Source organism: Squalius cephalus (genome assembly GCF_949319135.1).
Source record: "Squalius cephalus genome assembly, chromosome: 7".
NCBI classification, from domain to species: domain Eukaryota; kingdom Metazoa; phylum Chordata; class Actinopteri; order Cypriniformes; family Leuciscidae; genus Squalius; species Squalius cephalus.
In genome coordinates, this window is record NC_137128.1 from 34,495,546 (window position 1) to 34,516,668 (window position 21,123).

At 36.5% G+C, this 21,123-nt stretch overlaps 1 protein-coding gene across 2 annotated transcripts; it reads right to left on the bottom strand.

The window, feature by feature from the left end:
• Positions 1-717: 717 nt before the first annotated feature.
• On the bottom strand, positions 718-20,061 carry mfsd14a2 (major facilitator superfamily domain containing 14A2). 2 transcript variants are annotated; one of them, XM_079877540.1, is made up of 12 exons: positions 19,848-20,061; positions 17,870-17,965; positions 14,331-14,393; positions 13,843-13,970; positions 12,957-13,071; positions 12,509-12,727; positions 11,361-11,474; positions 10,345-10,416; positions 9,263-9,375; positions 8,735-8,832; positions 2,895-3,061; positions 718-2,809 (listed from the first exon to the last, which is right to left on the bottom strand). In XM_079877540.1, exons 1-12 carry the CDS (start codon positions 19,929-19,931, stop codon positions 2,597-2,599), a joined length of 1,482 nt encoding a protein of 493 aa, XP_079733666.1. In that variant the 5' UTR covers positions 19,932-20,061; the 3' UTR covers positions 718-2,596. The 2 variants fall into 2 exon arrangements, with proteins under 2 accessions (XP_079733666.1, XP_079733667.1); XM_079877541.1 differs by having other exon boundaries at positions 17,870-17,959; positions 19,848-20,015.
• Between the last annotated feature and the right edge of the window lie 1,062 nt (positions 20,062-21,123).

Genomic DNA, 21,123 nt, shown 5'->3' on the forward strand with positions numbered 1-21,123 from the left:
ACTCTGAAAACTAAGGTCCTAATGAAATAAGTCGTAGCTATTATGACTTAATTCATTAGCACCTTAGTTTTCAGAGTATGCTAATTTAGTAATCTAGTTTAGTAAAACCCAGAGATCAGTTTTTTTTAAAAAAAAAGTGATCTGAATGCACTTGAGGTTTTCAAAATCAAGTGTTAAAGGTTGGGTAGGTAAGAATTGTCTAAAGAACTTTTTTTCAAATTGGCTTAAACTGTCTTTATATACCAATACATAATTAAAATGTAAGTACTTTGAAAAAGAGAGTATAAAAATTGAGTGACTCTAGTGTATTTAATCTTCAAAAAACACAGCTCATTAATTCCTACCGGGACGAAACAAGTGATTGGCTTGCGCGACTGTCACTCTCCGTCGCCATGACTACCGCTGCCATTACTGGCTCTGCCCACGTGCGCGCAGTCGCGCACCCGTTTTTAGGTGGGAGTGAATGGAATTAATGAGCTGTGTTTATTGAAGATTAAATACACTAGAGTCACTCAATTTTTTATACTCTCTATTTCAGAGTACTTGCATTTTAATTATGTATTGGTATATAAAGACAGTTTAAACAAATTTGAATAAAAGTTTTTTTAGACAATTCTGACCTACCCTACCTTTAATGTTGAGATTTCAAATATATTAGTCTGAACCATTTCCAATTTGCTAAACCCTGAACAATGTTTGTCCTGAGACTTAAGAATATATAAGAAATATTTTTTTATTTTAGCTGACAACATTACAAGAAAATCAACAATAATCCGTAAGAATACGATTCATAATTTTTTTTTTGAAGAAGAAAACAAAGACTTCAATATCAATAAACTTTTAATAAATAGTTTCTCATTAGTTCCTAATATTTACAGCCAGTTCACCATTCACATATACTGTTTCTATTCTTTTAGAGCACATTTTAGGCACAAATTAATTGGCTTTTTTTCTGAGGCAAACACCAGATTTCTTTGCATGTTAGTGGCTAGTGGAAAGGAGTTATTATGCAGGAACAGAAAAAAGGTGAGAATATGACAAAGAATACCATTCAAGTTTGGTCATACAGCTCAATGCAAAAATGATGGAAAACTCCTTTAAATAACATTTACATGGTTTTCAATGCTGTAAGAGAACACAAATGGTCCAAAAGTTAGCTAAAAACAAGTTACAATGACTAAGCCTGTGGAACATACGTGGATTTGTCTTGAAATTTTTTTTTCATAGTAACATAAAAATAAGAAAACCATACAAATACCAGAAAATGAATAAAAATGCACAAAGACAGAAAAAAAGTGGCACCTAAAACCAAACAAAACCCAGAGATCGGTTTTAAAAAAGTGATCTGAATGCACTTGAGGTTTTCTCTGGAAAATCAAACCTTAATGTTGAGATCTGATAAAAGTATTCAGAATTTCTCACCAGAGAGAAAAAAAAAAAAAAAGCACCGCAAATGGAAATCTGCCACAAAATTTGGGGTCTAAAATTACAATGGCGTGCCCAGAAAAGCTTAGCTCTAATAGAAACACCACGTTAAGAGTATAGTATTATACCACAGAACTTTGTAACCTTGTACACCCTACAGTAGCAGCATGTGTGATATTAGATTCACTGGATCTAGCGATGCTCATCCAATCACATTTAAGCTATTCCACCCACATCAGTGCTTGCGATAATATGAAAACTAGGTATGGGGTCAGTAAGCTTGTGACCCTGCTAGCCTGTTGTAACATGGCAGTGCTGACGTTCACAGGGGGTTCTGGTGGCGAAGCAGACGATAAACCAAAATCAAATATGCGCAGGCTCCGACAGGAGCGATACGTTTGACCCTTCTCAGAGCGTAGTCTTCATCTGGGTTTGGTAATTGTGATGAAAAGTCACTTAAAGGCAACTTTTACTCCCTCTGCAGGAATTCTGACACACCTCTTGTGAGGAAGGGAGAGGAAGTACAAACTATTTCATCTGATGTACAAGAACAAGTTTGAAGGAGCATGATACAACAGCAATGACTGTGTGAAATGACGCCGATGACCTTCTTTCTGACATTTCTTGGTTACATTTCCTTGAGGGTTCGGAAAGACGACACACTCTTCCCTAGAAGCGTCTTTTAATCTGTTAAGTACAAAACCAAGAAGAACCAGTAGAAAGCAGCACATCAAAAGTTAGCCTGTAACGTCACGATAGACACGTTCCCTATTGTTACGGTTACCAGGTCTTTGGACGAGGAACATTTATACAATTGAAACTCTGAAAGAGAGGAAAAAAACACACAAAAAATATGTAACAATAAAAATGAGGAAAACCTTCACCAAGTCCATATCAGCACACAACTGTCAGCTTGCATTTCCCTCCAGCCAAAATGTCCTTTGCTCCACTTCCTGTTCCTCAAGGCCAAGGTCAGCTCCCAGTTGGCCCAGTTACGCACTTGTAATATGTGCGCCAGTTCCCACAGCTCATTCTGCCTCCGAGCTGCAGGGGAACAAGAGACGGCGGTGATCTTCTGTAAAAAGGTGCACTGCTCATGTGCGCCTGGGCAGGTTGGGGTGGTGATTGTGAGGGGGTTTGGGATCCGTGCCCGCCCCCCTCGTCAGTGGGGTTATACACTGCTGTCCTCCAGTAGAGGCTCCTTGCCCTCGCAGGGTCCGCCCTGCGAGCTGTGTAAGTGGCTCTGCGCGCCATTGTTGTGCTTCTTGTAGCTGCTGGGCCGCATGTTGGGGCCATTGTGCTCTGGGATGAAGAGAGCGACCAGAAGGGACAGCAAAACCGAGCATGCTCCGAACAGGAAAGGAGGGCCTGGGATGATGGCACTCTGAAGGGGCATGATATACAGAGATTTGTGGGTCCATGCATGTTATGTAATAGAGAGAGATTTCTTATGTCTTATCACCACTCACCTCATCTGTGGGGTTGGCCATGTTGGGTTTGGCACCCTTCTCTGGGCTCTCTGCGGGGTCCATTTCACTGAGCTCCACGTGAAACAGGTAAAAGACGAAGCCGTAGAGCGCAGGACCCAGACCGTTACATAGTCCTCGAATTCCTGTGATCATCCCCTGCACCACACCTGACAGAGACAAAGAGACATACTGAATGAGACTGTATTTTCCCAATCACATGTTGGGAGAAACCCCCCCAAAAACAAACAGGTTACTATATTATATTGTAATAATACACTACCATTCAAAAGATTGTTTTTTTTAAAAGAAATGAATACTTTTATTCAGCAAGGACACATTAAAATGATCAAAACTGACAGTAAAGACAAATTTTTTTTTATAAATAAATAAATGTTGTTCTTTTGAACTTTTTATTCATCAAAGAATCCTGAAAAAAAATTTGAATAACTGTTCCCACAAAATGATTATGCAGCACAACTGTTTTCAACATTGACAATAATAAGAAATGTTTCTTAAGCACCAAATCAGCATATTAAAATGATTTCTGAAGGATCATGTGACACTGAAGACTGGAGAAATTATGCTGAAAATTTAGCCTTGCATCACAGGAAACACTTACACGTTATATTAAAATAGAAAACATCAGGGTTTCCCATACATTCATTAATTTGTGGCGGCCCGCCACAATATCAACGCTGACCGCCACGGATTGATTCAGATTTTTTTAACTATTTAATGCAGGGGTGGGGAACGTCCGGCCCCCGGGCCGTAACCGGCCCGCGAAACAGTTTAATGCGGCCCGCGAGTCAATTCCTCCCAAAAAAAAAAAAAAAAAAAAAAAACTTCAGAAACAAAAATCTCAGCAATTACTTTTCCTGTTATAGAAAACACAAAATAGACAAAGTGGCAAGCAGCACGAGTCCACGAGCCGTGAGAGCAGGGCGAGGCCAGTAGCGCGAGAGTTAATGAGTCACCTGGGCGCCGCATCGGTTTCAAGTTTCTCACTGATCAGCTTCGGGGCGCATAAAAGGATCGGAACGAAGACAGCGGAGGACCAGACATGGACTTTACTGTGTGTGCGTGTGTTGCGTGTGCGTGTGTGTGTTGCGTGTGCATGTGTGTGGTAGTCGTTCCACGAGGGGCTGCTGCTTTTACTTTTGTTTTGTCATTTGCGTATTAAAGTGGAATGAGTAGCCGACTAAAAGTGGCCGACAGCAAGTGGAATGTGTGGCCGACTAAAAAAATTATTTTAACTATAACCAACCCAATTTGTCTAGATCTGCATTATTTCCTTTGTATAATGAGCTTAAATATTGCTGCGCAGTCGTGTGATTTAGGCTGCTTGATTAACATTATTACAATGTATTCCTATTTAACTCTGATATGTAGCCTATATATATAAGGTCCTCGAATGTGTTGGAATATTTCACCAGCATTAGCCTTTTCACAGTTTGTATCACACCGCTTGTCTGTGTTTGCACAACTTGCATCATTAAGCCAGTAGGTGGTGACAAGTGACTGTCTTTATGAGTGAACAATTGAAATTTAATTGAACTGATTTAATAGTGCCAAAAACATTGATTAACTCAAGAAAGAAACAAGTTGCTGAAACCAATCTTTAATGCTAAAAAGTTTACATCTATGCAAAATAATCCTTGAAAGATTTCTCATTTAAGGCCATTCCTGTTTGGAATATGTGATTGTGTATTGTCAACAATAAGCAGAAACATTTTGCATTTCCATTTTGTAGTGTGGATCATTCATTTCAACATTTATCCTCATTCTCATGTTTAAGAATCTGTTATCTTGACAAATAATTTATGCTACTGCCCACTGACATGTTTTTAAAGCTATTGTTATCAAAAAATGTTGGCCTTCAAACACCTTAAAATGCACATATGTAGGTCCGAGAAATCCAAATTTTCTCGGGGGAGCATGCCCCCGAACCCCCCTAACTACCTCACATTTGAATGTGTGTGTGTGTGTGGTAATATGGGCTGGTGCGGCTTCAGTGCCAGGATGGAATTTTTTAACCAGTCTGCCCCCCTGCATATAGGCCTAAAATATACATTATTCTCTGTATCGAATCATGTTATCTTGTTACCCACCACCAGCCCCTGATATTTCGGGCTCATCCCCTGATGTTTTTAAAACCTAGAAACGCCCCTGCTCATTACAATGGCCCTTAAAGAATGTTAAAAAATTGTAAATGGCCCTTGATAGGAAAAAGGTTCCCCACCCCTGATTTAATGTCATGGTCAGATACACTTTTCCCAGCGTGACGGTTCTGTTGCGATTACCGCTTGTGTCCATTCTCAAAACGTATAGTGATAATCCGCGGGTCGGGCGGGCCAAGTAATAAAAACATTCCATTCCAATTAATCGAGGGTGGATGACAGATAAATCATTATAATGTGTTGAGTTTAATAAAGACATGGAACTCGCATCACGGTAAAACGCAATGAACGTGCGTGACTCTTTTACTTTCGTTTTCAACAACGTAATTCTCTTCAGGGAAAACAAATCAAGGAAAACATATCAGGGCTCGAGTAACGCTTGTCCGGGACCATAGACTGTGTCCAGGACACGTGTGTTTTTTTTTCTTTTTTTTGAAGGGAAAAGTGAGAGAGAATTGCAGCCAATCCGGACAAATGCCCTGATTAAAACAATTTTTAATATAAAATAAAAAATAACTAGGGAATCACCGAAACCGTGAGGATGATTCTGTTTTATTTCATTTAATGTAAGTGGCGATTGATAGCCTATATAGTTGATAATGATATAGTCCTACCTAATGTACCAAAGTTGCGCTGTTGAGGCTCACGCAGTTATTTATAACATATTATAGTTAAGAAACGCGACACACGACCAGAGAGCTGTTTTCCTGAATGCCATCAAGATTGAAACCGAGACTGATTTCATAACAGTTCAATAAACAAATAGTTAAAATTAAGTCACTTACATTTTAGATGCAATGACTGTTTTTGTTCTGTTTCAGCAGCGAAAATAGTTCCAAACAAAGATCACCGCAGAACCACAGCGAATCTCACAGCAACACTCAGCCATGTTTCATTACTGAATGATTCAGCGTTTTTAACGAATCAGTTGAGTCAAAGATTCAATTAACTATTCATAAACTGCTTCATTCTGAATAAATCAGCCGATTGAACGAATCGTTTGAATGAATGACTCAATGACTCGCTCATTAAGACGGTCGCCTGCCGCCTCCTACTGGCGGTTTAGTTTCATAAAGTAGCCTATCATTCTTTTCAACATTCCTTATTTGTATATTCAAAAGTATTTAAAATAATCTCATTTAATACAGTTATAATTTTTCAATGTAAATTATTTAATTTGATTGGAAACAGCCTAGTGTCTTATTATTTTAATTGAATATATTGATCAAATTTAAGACTTTGAAATGAAAGATGGAGCAAACATTTAGGGGAAAAAATGCCTTTTATAAAGGTTCAAAAAATGATTCCCGAGTGTTTTCAAACAGTGATGTAATGAAACATTGACAATTTAAGTTTGAAGGGAGTAAAGCAGGGTTCACCAATCTCGGTCCTGGAGGGCCGCTGTCCTGCAGAGTTTAGCTCCAACCAGCTCCAACACACCTGTTTGAAAGTTTCTAGTATGCCTAGTGAGACCTTGATTAGCTGGTTCAGGTGTGTTTAATTAGGGTTGGAGCTAAACTCTGCAGGACAGCGGCCCTCCAGGACCGAGATTGGTGAACCCTGGAGTAAAGTCTCTGTTTAGGCTATTAAGGAAATGTAATTTTGGCAAAAGAAGAACTTTTATTTTAAATAAATGTTCTTTTTTAATTAGCCAACTTCAATGTGATATGTTACCATGTTATCATGCTTAACACTGAGAATCTGAATAATTGTAATGTGATGATCAGATGCAGATATATAAATCAAAGAATATGGGCGGTTTGCGGGTGGATTATTTATTTTTAACAGTGGATTCGGGTGACTCAAAGTGCACCAGATTAATGAATTTATCTTTAAAATGTACAAAATTTTCTTCCGGGGGGGCATGCCCCCGGACCCCCCCAGGGGTACCGAGCTCCACCCACAAAAATGATGTGGGAAACACATTAGGCTATATGATGATCTATGAAAAATACTAATTTAATTACCTTATTATTAAAATACATTATTAGGATTTTACCACCTCCGCCTCATTTTGAGCCAGGAAAAACCCTGTGTATGTATATATATATATATATATATATATATATATATATACACACGATATATTTAACTTAATAACCCCCCCCCCCCCCCCCCCCAAACACCACACACCACCGCAAATAGAATCTAATTCTGTGGGAAACACTGAACATATATAAATATTTAAATAAAAATAATTTCACAATATTACTGTTTTTACTATGGCTGGGTTTCGATTCAAATTTCAAGAATCGATTCGATTCCGATTCTCAAGATCTTGAATCGATTATCATTATTCGATTCGATCCGATCCGATCCGATCTTCGAGATTTAGATAATTTTTTTTTTTTTAAAGCATTTTTTTCCAGCTGTTACCTGAATTACAGGACTGTAGTTATGCAACATATTGATACTATTATTATATATGCAAATTAATGGAGTATTGGTGGTTGTAAAGAACAATCCCCCTTCCAGAGTGTTGATACAACTGCTTTCACAAACTTGCACTGGTGTAGACGACCGAGGACGCAGAGGTATATCAGCAGCAGTAGACCGATTATTTAGACGCGAACCTGATGTAGGCAGGCCTATTATTAAAAATGACATTAAGAATTTTCCAAAAAGCTGCTACAGTTCAGATGCAAATGCACCTTTATTTTTTATTTTAATGATCAACATTTAGAACACATTTGTTCTAAGCCAGTGCAAATGTAAACAGATTGTTGGTTACTGGCTTCACAGTAAACAGACAACGAGATGCGCGGATGGGCTATTATTTCAACCGCATCACAAAACTCATCCGTCCGCACCAACGTTTTTGACCAATTTTCAAAACAGCACCCGCCCGCCATCCGCTTAATGTATGCATATATTTTTTTATTTGATTGGTTAACCGCCCGCCACCCATCCGAAAATACAATTTTTCGTCACGTCATCCGCCCGATCCACGGTTTATCCGCGGAGTCCGCGGCTGTAACCGCCAACCGCGCATCTCTATCAGAATGTAAATAAAATTTGAACTTACAATCGATTTTTTCAACACAGCCCTAGTTTTTACTGTAGTTTTGATCAAATAAATGCAGTCTTGAGCATAAGAGACTTCTTTCAGAAATATTAAATAAATCTTACCGACCCCATTTGAGCAGTTGTTTATGTATTTAAAATATTTTGTATTATTTTTAGTAGTGTATTATTTTACATTTATTTAAACAAAATAATATGTTATACAATATAACATAATATAATAATTTAATATACAATCATTTTTCCCTATCGGCCATAACATGAAAATAATTAATGAGCTTATTAGTATCGACTAAAATTCAGTTCATCCCTAAATCAAAAATGTAATAAGGTCAGACAGTCATTACCAGGTTAAAATAAATTGAAGGGGTTTGTTCTGCACTGGCCGATTATATATTATCCTTTTTTTTACACGCTACCAAATACATAAATAGGCATGAAAAATCAACCAGTTAATATGATTTTTTTTTATGGAAGAAGAGACTAAATAGTGATACAGAAACATTAAACTATCTTTGTTTTTGACCGGAGAATGCAGTGAATGATGAATTAAATATTCCAGGAAATAACAGTAAACAGTGACTTATAATTATTCTGTGGCTAAACTAAATGTTCTGTGTATGGCTGCACGTGTCTCACCTTGTTGGTCAGGGTCTGCGTTGCGGGACACTATGGCACTGATCGCCGGGAAGGTGATGCTGGACATGGCAGCAACAGCTCCAGCGGCCCACATCATCCTTAAGGGAAAAATAAACCATCAGACTCTCACACACACACACAGACTCTCAATCGGTTTCAGTTCACGTGCATGTGGAACTAGATTCGGGAACATGAACTGATCCAAAACACACACTGCAGAGGTCATGTTTGTTTGAGTTCTAGCCAAAAGACACTTGTAATGGCATGATAAAATGTCACATAAGCAGGACATGCCATCTTGAATGAAATCCATTGATTTTCTTCATTTATCAACAACAACAAAAAATGTTTCATAACAGTAACTAGCTGTTAAATATCTTGGTAAAGTGCTTTAAATATAGCTTATGAAACACTATAGTAAGTGATTTAAAGTAAAAAGTCCAATTACAAACTGTGATTTGAAATGTACCATGTCTAACTAAGAGTTTGCTGCCCTCTAGTGGGTTACTTTCTAGATGATCAACTCACCAGGGCTGGGAGCCAAAGCCATACCAGGCCAGCTGTAGGATCTGAAAGCCAAGGCCTAACAAGATAGTGTTCTTATTCCCTATGGAACGCATCAGGATTCCCAGGACAACCGTCTGCACAGAGACATAAATCATTACTTTGCAAATCTTCACTGGCTTCCCTTTACAATCTAGCACCCTAAGGTAGGGGTGGGTTACTTAACAGTAGACATGATTAACCAGTAGAAATTTGTCAACTGGTAGAGATTTTGGACTATCGCCTCTATTGCGGTTATGCTCACGTGACGTTGCTGTGCTGTATGGTGACGAAAGCTTATAGCTTCCATGCATTAAGCATTGCGGTCTAAAAAAATGTATTTTAAACCGTTGAAACGCAATAAGCAGCAAAAGGGAACTCATTTCACTATATGTGCATGCTATCTGAGAGACACCGCACATGAAGCCGCTGCTTATAACACGCGTGAGCATGTCTCAAAATGCCCGTTTCTGCAAGTATCCTTGTAAACATTCATGTCTTAAGTGAACATAAACAGTTGAGAAAGAAAACGCATGTGTATATCAGTATATTGGAGCCGTGCATTTAGTCTTAAAGTGACAGCAGCCTAATAAACATGCTGCCGTCTGTGTCATTAATGTTAATCAAACAACAAAAGAGAAAATCTCTCAAAGCTCTTGACTGAATCACTTTTTTTATCACATGTTAACAGGTATAAATGTATATTTAATTTACACATTGAAGATAGGCAGTTTTTTATACATTTGATTACTTTATACAATTTATGTAGGCTAGTTTTTTTTTGTGATATTGAAATTGGTGACAAGAATTAATTTCAATGGTCTCAAATTTTGATGATATAAAACCTTATGTAAAGCAAAAACAACTTTTTTATGCGATGTATATTTTGTGCAATATTTTTGAGTAATTTTCCTCAATGATTTGGACTGTGGTCGTATCGCACACCCCTAGCCTGATGCACTCGCACAGTGAGCCGATTAGTATGAATGAACACACGCTGTGCTGCTCAGAGTCAGGCGGTACAAACTCACAATGGAAGGGGTGGAAAAAAATCCTGAAAAACCAACCTGAGCCAAGATGGACAGGATTCCCACCACAGCAATAAAGGCAGCAACTGTTTCTGATGTAAATCCAATGACCTGGGAATTCAAAATTGGCAGTTTAAGAACATATTTCAATTAAGATTTGAATCATTCAATTCCAGAGCGTTTTTAGTTAGCGGCCGACATACCAGTGAATCTAATCGCCTGAAACAGCGTTATTTCAGTATTATTTTGATACTATTATAGTTTTGAAATAGCTTTAATTCTTATATTTTTACCAAAAGTTTTAATTTTAGCTTAATATTTCATTTAATTTTAATTTTATTGTGCTTTTGGTTTTATTTTATTAAGTTAGTAATTTTAGTACTTCAACTAAAACATTTCAGTTAGTTGAAAATTTAGCATTTCTATTTTTGTTTACATTTTTTTCATCTAATATTCACATTTTATTTTATCTTTATTTCAATCAACAAAAATGTTTTTAATAATATTAGTTACGATAGCAACACTGGTGTGAAATAGCCTTTTGATTTTATTAATATAAATCCCATTAACATCAACAGCATACAGTGTCGTTCATGCTGTTTCCTTATTTAGACCTGCTTAATTTCCAGTAATTGTCAAACTGACAGTAGAAGAAAAGAAAGTGTTACATAATGATGTTTCTAAGCATTGTGTACATGCATCCACAAAACCAAACAAATCTCTGTTTTGAAATATGGGAAAAATGCCTTCCGCAAAACGGATGCCCTTTAACTACTGCAGAAGCTGAGTGAGTTAAACATCACATGACTATCTCAAGTTATTTCTAACTGTTTACTTGGAGGGTGAGGGAGCCTAGGTGAGGTATGACTCACAGACATGTGACTCATGTTTTGGGTATTTGCTTAAGCAACAACAACGTTTGAGAGTTTGCATAATTGCCAAAGCATATTCATGCAGTAGTAGCAACCTCAGAGATCCACCATGCCACTAAATAAAAAGGAGTTTCAGTTGTGTGTTTTTGTGTCATCGATATAAAGGTGTGCAGTGCACTGTACCTGTCTGAGATACAGGAAGAAACTGGAATACTGTCCAGCCTCAGGCAGATAGGACAGGAAGACTGTGATGCAGATCAGGAGAACCGTGGAGTCCTGGCCCACCTTACGCAGGGACTGTGAACAAAAAAGTCACAGATTGAGCATGAGAAAGAAGGAGGAAGACACTGAGAGAGAATGAGTGGGCAGGAGCACAGCAGCATGATTCATTTAATAAGTGACAGACGACATCTTTGCCATTCTTCTTCAAATGCCTGCTCATGGTTTTTTTTCTCCCCAAAATGGAATTCACAATGGTACTGATTTGAGGCAACAAGGCAAACAGAGTAGGAACATGCAAAACGACATTTCTTCTAAAATATGTTATAATAGTAACGATAATAATAAAAGTAATATAAATGTAACATATATATACACTATCATTTAAACATTTGTGGTCGTTTTTTTAATGTTTTTAAATTAAGTCTTATGCTCACCAAGGCTCCATTTATTTGATCAAAAATACAGTAAAACAGTAATATTGCAAAATTATTACAATGCTAAAATAACAGTTTTCTATTTTTAATATATTTATATATTAATACATTTTATTCCTGTGATGGTAAAGCTGAATTTTCAGCATCATTACTTGCCAGCTTACTTGTCTTCAATGTCACATGATCCTTCAGAAATCATTTTAATATGATGATTTGGTGCTCAAGAAACATTTCTCATTATCATCACAGTTGAAAACAGTGGTACTGCTTACTATATTTGTGGAAACCATAATCATTTTTTTAGGATTCTTTGATGAATAAAATGTTCAAAAGAACAGCATTTATTTGAAATAGGAATCTTTTGTAACATTAGAAATGACTGTCACTTTTTTGATACATTTAATGCATAGTTTCTGAAAAGTTTTCAAAAAATTTAAATATTACTGACCACAAACTTTTGAATGGCAGTGTATATGTATGTATTAAATAATTTATTAAAGCAACACGACAAAAAATGAAACAACTAAAATTAAAACTAATTGATAAGTCAGTTATCTGACCAATTATCTCAACCCTAAAACTAGACCATCAATCAGGTATCAAAAACCTTATCATGTGACAGACAAGGGTCATTGCATCCCCATGACTGTACTTGCATAGACATCAGTGACTCACTGCAAAGGGGTCTGCCTGCTCCCAGGAGATGGGGGCTCCCCAGGAGGCCGGTCTCATCTTCTCAGGCAGGGACTCGGGAACCGCTACCAGGATAAAACAGATGTCTAGCAGGGCAATGGCCGTGGCAAGGATCACCACCAATGTATCTCCATACGCCACTGACAGGTACGCACCGATCGCTGGGCTTGTCACCAGACTGGCTGCAAAAGTGGCTGACACCTGTGGGAAAAATAAATATTAAAATCAATCAGCTGCGTTGACCACAAGAAAAATGTTGCAATGATGCAATTAACACCTTAATTTAATTGCAGGGCCAAAAGGGAAACCACAGACGGCTGTCAAAATAACAGGAAACCAATATCCGGCGTTGTTTTTGCACACACAGCTACTGTGAAGTTGGTTACAGCAAAAGATAAAAAAAAATCATGAGTCATGTTCGTCTGCTCACCAGGCCGTATGCTGTACTCCTTTCATGCTCCTGGGTGATATCAGCCACATATGCAAAGATCACAGAAAAAGTGACCGCAAACACACCAGACATAGAGATCACCGCAAAGTACCACCTGTAAGATCAGACAACGAGAATGAGAAGAATACCAGAAAAAAATATCTGATTAATTCTAAAATAAAACATTTAGACAGTTTGAAATGTTTAAAATAAAAAATTAAATTAGGATGATAATATGAACAAATCATATAGTTTGTCAATAAATCAATGACTGTGACACTGTAGGGTTAAGCTAACAACAGTGTTCTTGTTAACGAAAACTGAAAATATTAAAAATAATTTCCATTAATTTAAATAAACCTGAAATAAAATAAAATTTAAAGATTAGATGAAAAACTTAAATGAAAATTAGAAATGTTGCCTTAGAAACTAACTGAAATAAGCTGAAGTACTAAAATAAAAATAGAATACTTTCTTAAATATATATATATATATATATATTTAAAAAAAGAAACTAAATATTGCATAAACATAGTCTATTAAAAAACAGATCCTGCCTGGACACAAAAAAAGGGCAAAAATTTTATTCAGTAGAATCATGACGTACAATTTTACTTCTCAAAATGTTCCAAAAAATTAATACAATAAAAATAAATGTACATACATACATTCATACATAACATACATACACATATATATATACACACACATACACATACATATATACACACACACACACACACACACACATACATACATACATATATATACACACACACACACACACATACATACATACATACATACATACATACATACATACAGACACATTTAAATAATATACTGTTTGTCTCAGTTAGGCAACTGTTTCATGCTATAGGCTTACCATGGGCTGATCTTCATGAGAGGGATGGGAGCACAGGTGAAGAACACAGTGAGCAGCAGGAAGGACTTCCGGCCCCACACATCTGACAGAGCACCGATTAATGGAGCACTCAGGAAAGACAGCAGGCCCTGAGTGAATACAAAAGCACATAATTTCCTTAAATGGCACATATAATCTGAAAGTTTCAAAAAACAACTGCAACCAGAGCCTGACCGGATCTGACAAACTGTTTGGATCTTAAAATTTCACAGTAACATCCGGGTCCGGTTGGATTGCAGAATCTTGTTTATCGGTGAGGTTGAAAATGGAAAATTCTGTACCCACTTCACCAAATTCAAGGGCATCACTGTATGACCAGGATTTATCATAAATAAACATGGCAATGTAAGAGTAGCTAGCTCTAATCATGACTCTTATCTCTTGTCACATCAGAAAGGGAGAAGTGGAAAAGCATGAGTAAACGTGAATGGCTGGAATCAATGTCCTACCTTGACACCATGAATAAGTCCATTCATCAGGAATGTGTGCTGAGGGAATGTCTGATGTAACACCTGAAACAAAAAAACAGACTGACCATAAAATGCTGTACATATAAACAGATAATCTGTTGAGTACAGAATAACTAGGTAAATGATTCACTAGATTTACTCCATGGCAGAGCGCATCAAAGAAGTACTTCTACTGGCCAACACTTGCCAATAAGGATTGGGTGATACATCAAATATATTTGCACTGATTTCATCGCATTCTAAAAGTAAGCAACATCAAATGAACATCACAATTTTTTAATGCACTTTTAGACTAATTTCAAGATTCTTCCATCTCTTGTGAGTATAAGAGACAAAGATGTGTTAAAAGTCTCTTATTTAAACTACAGATTTCAATTAATCACTAAAAAACATATATGAAGACCTCCGATGCAAAAGCCTCTAAAAGCCACCTCTGTCAAAAATGAGATGATAATATTGAGTGAATGCTCTCTGCACATAGTATACGTTCATCAAATACTTTCACTTCAAACTCACTAAATCCCAGCCTCAGCCCATTCAAAAATGCCAGTACTTGGGTAGAAACCTATACATAGGAGCCTGATAAAAATGTTAATATTAAACAAAAACTTTAGATAGACTTGGAGGCTTTTTGTATATATATATATATATATATATATATATATATATATATATATATATATATATATATATATATATATATATATATATATATATATATATATATATATATATATATATATATGTGTATATATATATATATATATATATATATATATATAATCCATTATACAATCCATTCCCACATAAACTAGTGTCATTTGTTTTTGCTTAACCACCATGGTACAAAACATGTTGTTTTGAATGTGCAAAGAACTGACTGAGCCATAACAAGGCAAGTACAAGGCAAGGCTGTATGCAAACACAAATGTTACTTGAGCATTCTGAGATTTGATCTGCTTTCTATTTAAGGCTGAGCATAAGATCAGTCATTGCCGTTGAAGGCAGGTGCATACCTCTAACTGGAGCAATGATTCCCACGGCTTGATTAATCATTAAACACACTGTATCCAAGTGTCAATGTTTTACATAAGTGTACAAAAGAGATCTGTTCTCTTATGACTGGGAAACAAATCAATTAACCTGTATACAAATTCAAAGAAAGTCTTCAGTTCCAAGAGGTCAACAGTCCAAGAGGGCATATGCCTTACTTATACAGTGGCATGTTCAATTCTGATAGGCTAAAAACAATTTTTTTGCACAAAAATTTCTATAACTGCACAGCTAGTCCTCTAATCACTAAATTCAGGCTATGCCCCACTCTAAACATTAGAATGAATGTTGTGAACAGAATGTTCCTACGCTCTGTTGAGAGATGAAAACAAAGCATGTGAACACATTTCACCTGCTGTGTTAATTTGAACACTCAGCTGAGCACTCAGATTTTAGGACGCACTGAAGCAGAGCTCGATCGCACTATCTGAAAGAGCAAAACTGTGCCACTAGCTTAGACGATAAGTCTTGTCAGTGCAGCGTTCATCTGGAAGGGTTCGTTAGGCTCATTAGTGCTTCGGTATCAGCGGCTGCTAATCAAATAAAAGCCCAGAGCAAAGAGCACTGAGGCGACTCTCTGGCTCAACAGCACCAACTAAATGCAAATCCTCCTCCCACATTGGGAAATAAGGAAAATGAATAAGCAATTTATCCGGGACTATTTAAATTTTAGCCACTACCAAAAGTCAATAATATAGCCTCAAAAACTGACCACTAGAGAAAATACTTCTTTTACATTATTACAAACAATAAGAATAACCGTTTGAGTGAAAATGTCCATATTTTAATAATAATAATACATTTTAATAGTCACAAAATTTTGTTTTAAATATTTAAAAATCCTAAAACATTATTTCCAAGTTTTAGGATTTTGAAATATTTAAAACAAAATTTTGTGACTATTAAAATGTATTATTATTAAAATGTGGACATTTTCACTCAAACGGTTATTCTTATTGTTTGTAATAATGTAAAATAAGTATTTTCTCTAGTAAGGTATTGGGTAGGATTAAGGGATGTAGAATATGGCCATGCAGAATAAGGCATTAATATGTGCTTTATAATTACTAATAAACAGCCAATATTCTAGTAATATGCATGCATATAAGCAATAGCATATAAGCATATAGACCCTAAACTAGTGTTATTGTGTTGACACTGATCAACAGTGTGAAATCAGACATCAAAAAATTACAATGTACAATAGAAATGATGCATAAATGTTTAGTACTTTTGCAATGTGCCATAGAAGTTACGGATACCATTTTTTTAAAAAAGTTAGTTAAGTCAATATTTCAGGTAATTATTATTCTTTCATTGATCAATAAAGAGTACGGTTGTGTTCACAGCTCTGTTTTCTGTTCGACCATTTTAAATTTTACAATGTTTAAATTCATTCTGCTGAACAAACGCAGAACAGACAGATGCCAATGCCAATATTTGCAGATACTGATATGGTAACAGATGTACTGTACAGTACATCCCTAGAAACAAAGTAAACAAAGCTGGAAATATCTGATACCTGAATTTAATAGCAGTAAACTGAATGGGTCAAAGTACCGTTCAAAATTTTGGGGTCAGTAAAGATTAAATACTCTTATTCAGCAAGACTGCACTGCATTGATCAAAAGTGAGTAAAAATATTTATTATGTTACAAAAGATTTGCATTTCAAATAAATTCTGTTTTACTGCATTTTAGTCAAATAAAAGTGGCTTTGATAAGCATAAGAGACTTCTTTCATAAACATTTAAAAAAAAAAATCTTAGACCCCAAACTTTTGAACAGACGTGTATATATATATATGACCAAATATACATATAAAGAAATATATTCAAATGTACTGAACTTGGCCTAAGTGGACCATATTTCACTCTAAGGGGCTCTGACCTGCAGAAAGAGTTAAACCCAAAACTGCTTTCAACTCATGCATTATTCATCAAAAGGAAACAGCAATTCCACTTTGCATGCAGTGTAAATGTAAGGAAACAGTTACAGTGAGAGCCATGGATCATGTAGCATGCTGTGACTGTACTGGATACAGTGTCAACAACAGTATCATGCTGGTCCGCTTAAAAACAACTGGCACTACGTTACAAAGTAAATCACAGGTTCGGCTTCATTTATAACCATTGTGGCCTGACAAATCCTCCAGTTAGCCTTCAGAATAAAAAGGTCATTTTTAGCATGACACTGTTTGATGTTGTTTTAATATCGCTTGGTCAATTATACTCAGCCAACACAATGCATCCCTCATCAACTAAAAGAGCATCATTCTGCCCTCTTCATTTGATCAGGATTCATTTATTCATAAATTTGTACGAGGCTTCTCGGATCTGGGCGATGGGAAATGTCACTCCTTGTTATGGATACAAAAGGAAGGGAGAATGAATGCAAACATTCATGGCTCGTAATTCGCTCTGATCTGAAACTGTGAATGAGGGCGACGAAGCAAAACTGGTTTACCGTGAGCATGGGAGTGGTGAGCAGTCCCCAGGCGAAGAACTCCAGGAAAATAACCACCACTGCATGGTAGACACTGGGCTCTCCAAACCCCTGTGGCTAAACAAGGAGGAGTTAGTGTTACTACAAACAAACAAAATACAGCAAGTAATGTAGAAGAACATGGATAAAGAAGCAATAAGGAGAAAGGTTGGACAAAGAGAGAAAACATGAAACACATTACAGACCATAAGCATTTTTTTTTTCCATAACATATGCTTTATTACCATTAAATAAACAACATCATAGTGTGCAATAACAGGGTCCAACGGGCATACAATGACAGACTTATTACTTCACATTTATTTGCTCTTTATCTGGTGTACCGCAAAAGCTTTCACTTTAACAAATATTAGATGGATGCCTGGCCCTAAATCAACCCCTAAACAGCCAAAACAACCTCGCCAAACCCTTATTGAAAATCGGAAGTCACTTAATGGTCCGTAAGAAAGCCCGCACTAAATAAGTTTAACAGCCTGCAGATTGAACACAATGCTACGGATCATTAGAAAGGGGGGGAGAGAACGAGTCGTGGCCTGTGCCCAAGCAGTTAACAGTGCAAACAAAGCCTGAAAGGACTACACAGGTTAACAGACATTTGACACAACGTCAACATACACATCTCTCTTTGTACAGTCTGTAATGTATTCATAAAAGCTCATTAAATTTGAGACGAGCAAGATATCAATAATGATATTGAGGAGCTGCTGTTGATTCATAAAGCTATAGTGTTCAACCCATGTCCCAAGCTAATCACTTGTACAATAAGTCAATGATTAGAAACCTCTGGTAATGTACAACCTGTTTATGGCACAGAGTAAAACCCTCTTACACTACATGAAAACACGACGAGTTTTTAAATTACAGAGGAGAGGTCAAAGTAAAAATATTTACTTTCAGAGCAAGCATATAATTTAGCCTGGTACAAATGGACCATTTATTTGCACTTAAATATTAGACCAGAGTTTCCCAAACATGAGTTGATTAAATGCTAATCATTAATTAAACGTAACGTTAAAATAAACAAATGGGGCTGCATAATTAGCCTACTTACTAAATAGTGATGCCTCTTATCAAATTGTGATTATAAAATCAAAGGCTGTGGTTTAAAGATGTATAGTTTGTTGCATTTGGGAACGTAATGTCGGGAGTTTCGTTTTCTTTACATTCATGTTTGTGGACAGAAGTTTACAACACATTGATGTCAACTTACTCATTGGCCTTATTGTCTTTTTTAATCAATTTTTGAGTATAAGGACAGGTCTTGACAGGTGTTTCCTAAAAGGACAATGATGGCATAGACAACAGATAAATTATACCATGTGTGAATACATAGGCAACTACTAGCCCATTAGGAGATGTTTTGACATTTAAGGGCGAATCGACTATTTTCTAAAGTTCACAACCAAAACGACATGGTAAACCAAAAACACGTCATTCTTATAAAAAACACGTCATTCTTATAAAGAACACGTCAGGTGCACTGTCGGACAGAACATGTCATAAAAAATGATATTAATTTCTATCCTGACGGGACACCCAATTCTGTCAATGACGCTCACCATAAAGACTATTTATTTATCTTACTTCATTGTCCTATTTCCAAGCTTTCGGTTTCATATACAGGTTTTGAACACAAGATAACTCTCTCGATGTCAAAACGCCAGCTTTCTCGCCAGCTGGCTTGTTGTTTTCACTGTTGTCTGTCTAATGAAACTATTGTCTCTCAAATATTACTGTTCATTTCTCCTTATAGTACAGATATAACAGTTATTAGTTTGCATCACGAAACAGATGAAAACACCAGAAAGTGTCTGCCAGGTTGCCAATCGAAATGACACTCAGTGTAGAGTTGTTACAGCTCATACTGTAAAAACACTGGTTTAGCTTGCTAGCCCTGACTAGCATATGGCTAACTGCCACAAAGAAATGTTTTACTCACAGTGCCTCCATCTTTAATGATGATTTTCTTAGCTAGAAGAATGCTGCGGTTCAGCCGCTTTTTCTTCTTTTTCTCTCCAGTCATCGTTAACTTATATCCATTCTTGTTTGTGGGAGATGGACCTGCGAGGTGTGGCTAAATATTACAGTTTACCGTTAGCATCCACGCTAAGATACGCGACTTCCTGTCCTCAGCTCTCGCTCTCGGGAGTTCCGCCCATATTTTTCAACGCAGGTTTCTGATTGGTCAGTTTTACACGGGAGTGGTTTTCTTCGCGATTTCATTGGCCGAGTACATCGTCCGTGCGAGTGAACCCAAAACAATGAGGAATCCTTGTCTTGTAAACTGCTGACTGTTGTGTTGTTTGTATTGTGTTACTTACCTCATGAGCAGAAGCGGTTTTGTCAGGCAAAAAACTCTGGGAATAATTTTGTGCTGGAACTTTATATTGGATTTATAAAATGACAACGGCAAAACAATTTGTTTTAAATTTCCATAATAGAATAAAACCGATTACAGTCAAGATTTACAGACTTCTTGAACAACATTTTATTTCTAGTTTACAATATGCAATATTCGCTTACTTTAACACACCTGTTGTAACCATTTCTCCTCACTAGAGCAGAATATATCCATACAGTCCTAACAACAGTATAAAACAGCTGCATTATGATACTACCCTTTTCTTACTGATTCCTTTAAAAAAAAAAAAAAAGTCAATTGACTGCTGATACAACCTCTTTAAATCTGACATTGATAACTGCATTTTTTCTCCTTTTTTTAATGCCACACCAGCTTCTTTGTCTGTGTTCATAGTGAGAGCCAGGTTTAGTTATTCACAAATAAAACTAAGATGTTTAAGATTAATTTGTTCAAAAAACCTTAAGACTACATTTGGATTTCTTGGAATTCTTTTCAAAAGTATCAACAGAGTAAAACAAGTTCCTCAAAGGGGTTGAAGTATTACAGTCCAACAAAATGTTTAAATGGACAGTGGATGCTGACAAGATGAACACTTTGGTGAATTTTCTTACGTGTGAATCTTGAGTGTACTATCCAGCATAGTGTGTAAATGACTTGATCCCAGCGATTATTAAAAGGTAATATGTTTTGTCTCAACATCAAGATTTAATTGCAGGGACTTTAATCACTTATCCCATTCCGATTGCCATTTATTTTTGGTGTATGCCATTTAACGTTGGTCTCAGATCTGTGAAAGGTATAGAGCATTTTACTGGTTCTGTAGATAACGCTTTGGCAGCACTGTCTGTCTGCT

Excerpts from the sequence above, each read along its gene's own strand:
- mfsd14a2 (XM_079877540.1), bottom strand. The coding sequence starts at position 19,931 with ATGACTGGAGAGAAAAAGAAGAAAAAGCGGCTGAACCGCAGCATTCTT. Across the intron at positions 17,966-19,847 it reads TCATTAAAGATGGAGGCACT|CCACAGGGGTTTGGAGAGCC; the intron begins GTGAGTAAAACA and ends CTCCTTGTTTAG. Across the intron at positions 2,810-2,894 it reads TGGCCAACCCCACAGATGAG|AGTGCCATCATCCCAGGCCC; the intron begins GTGAGTGGTGAT and ends ATGCCCCTTCAG.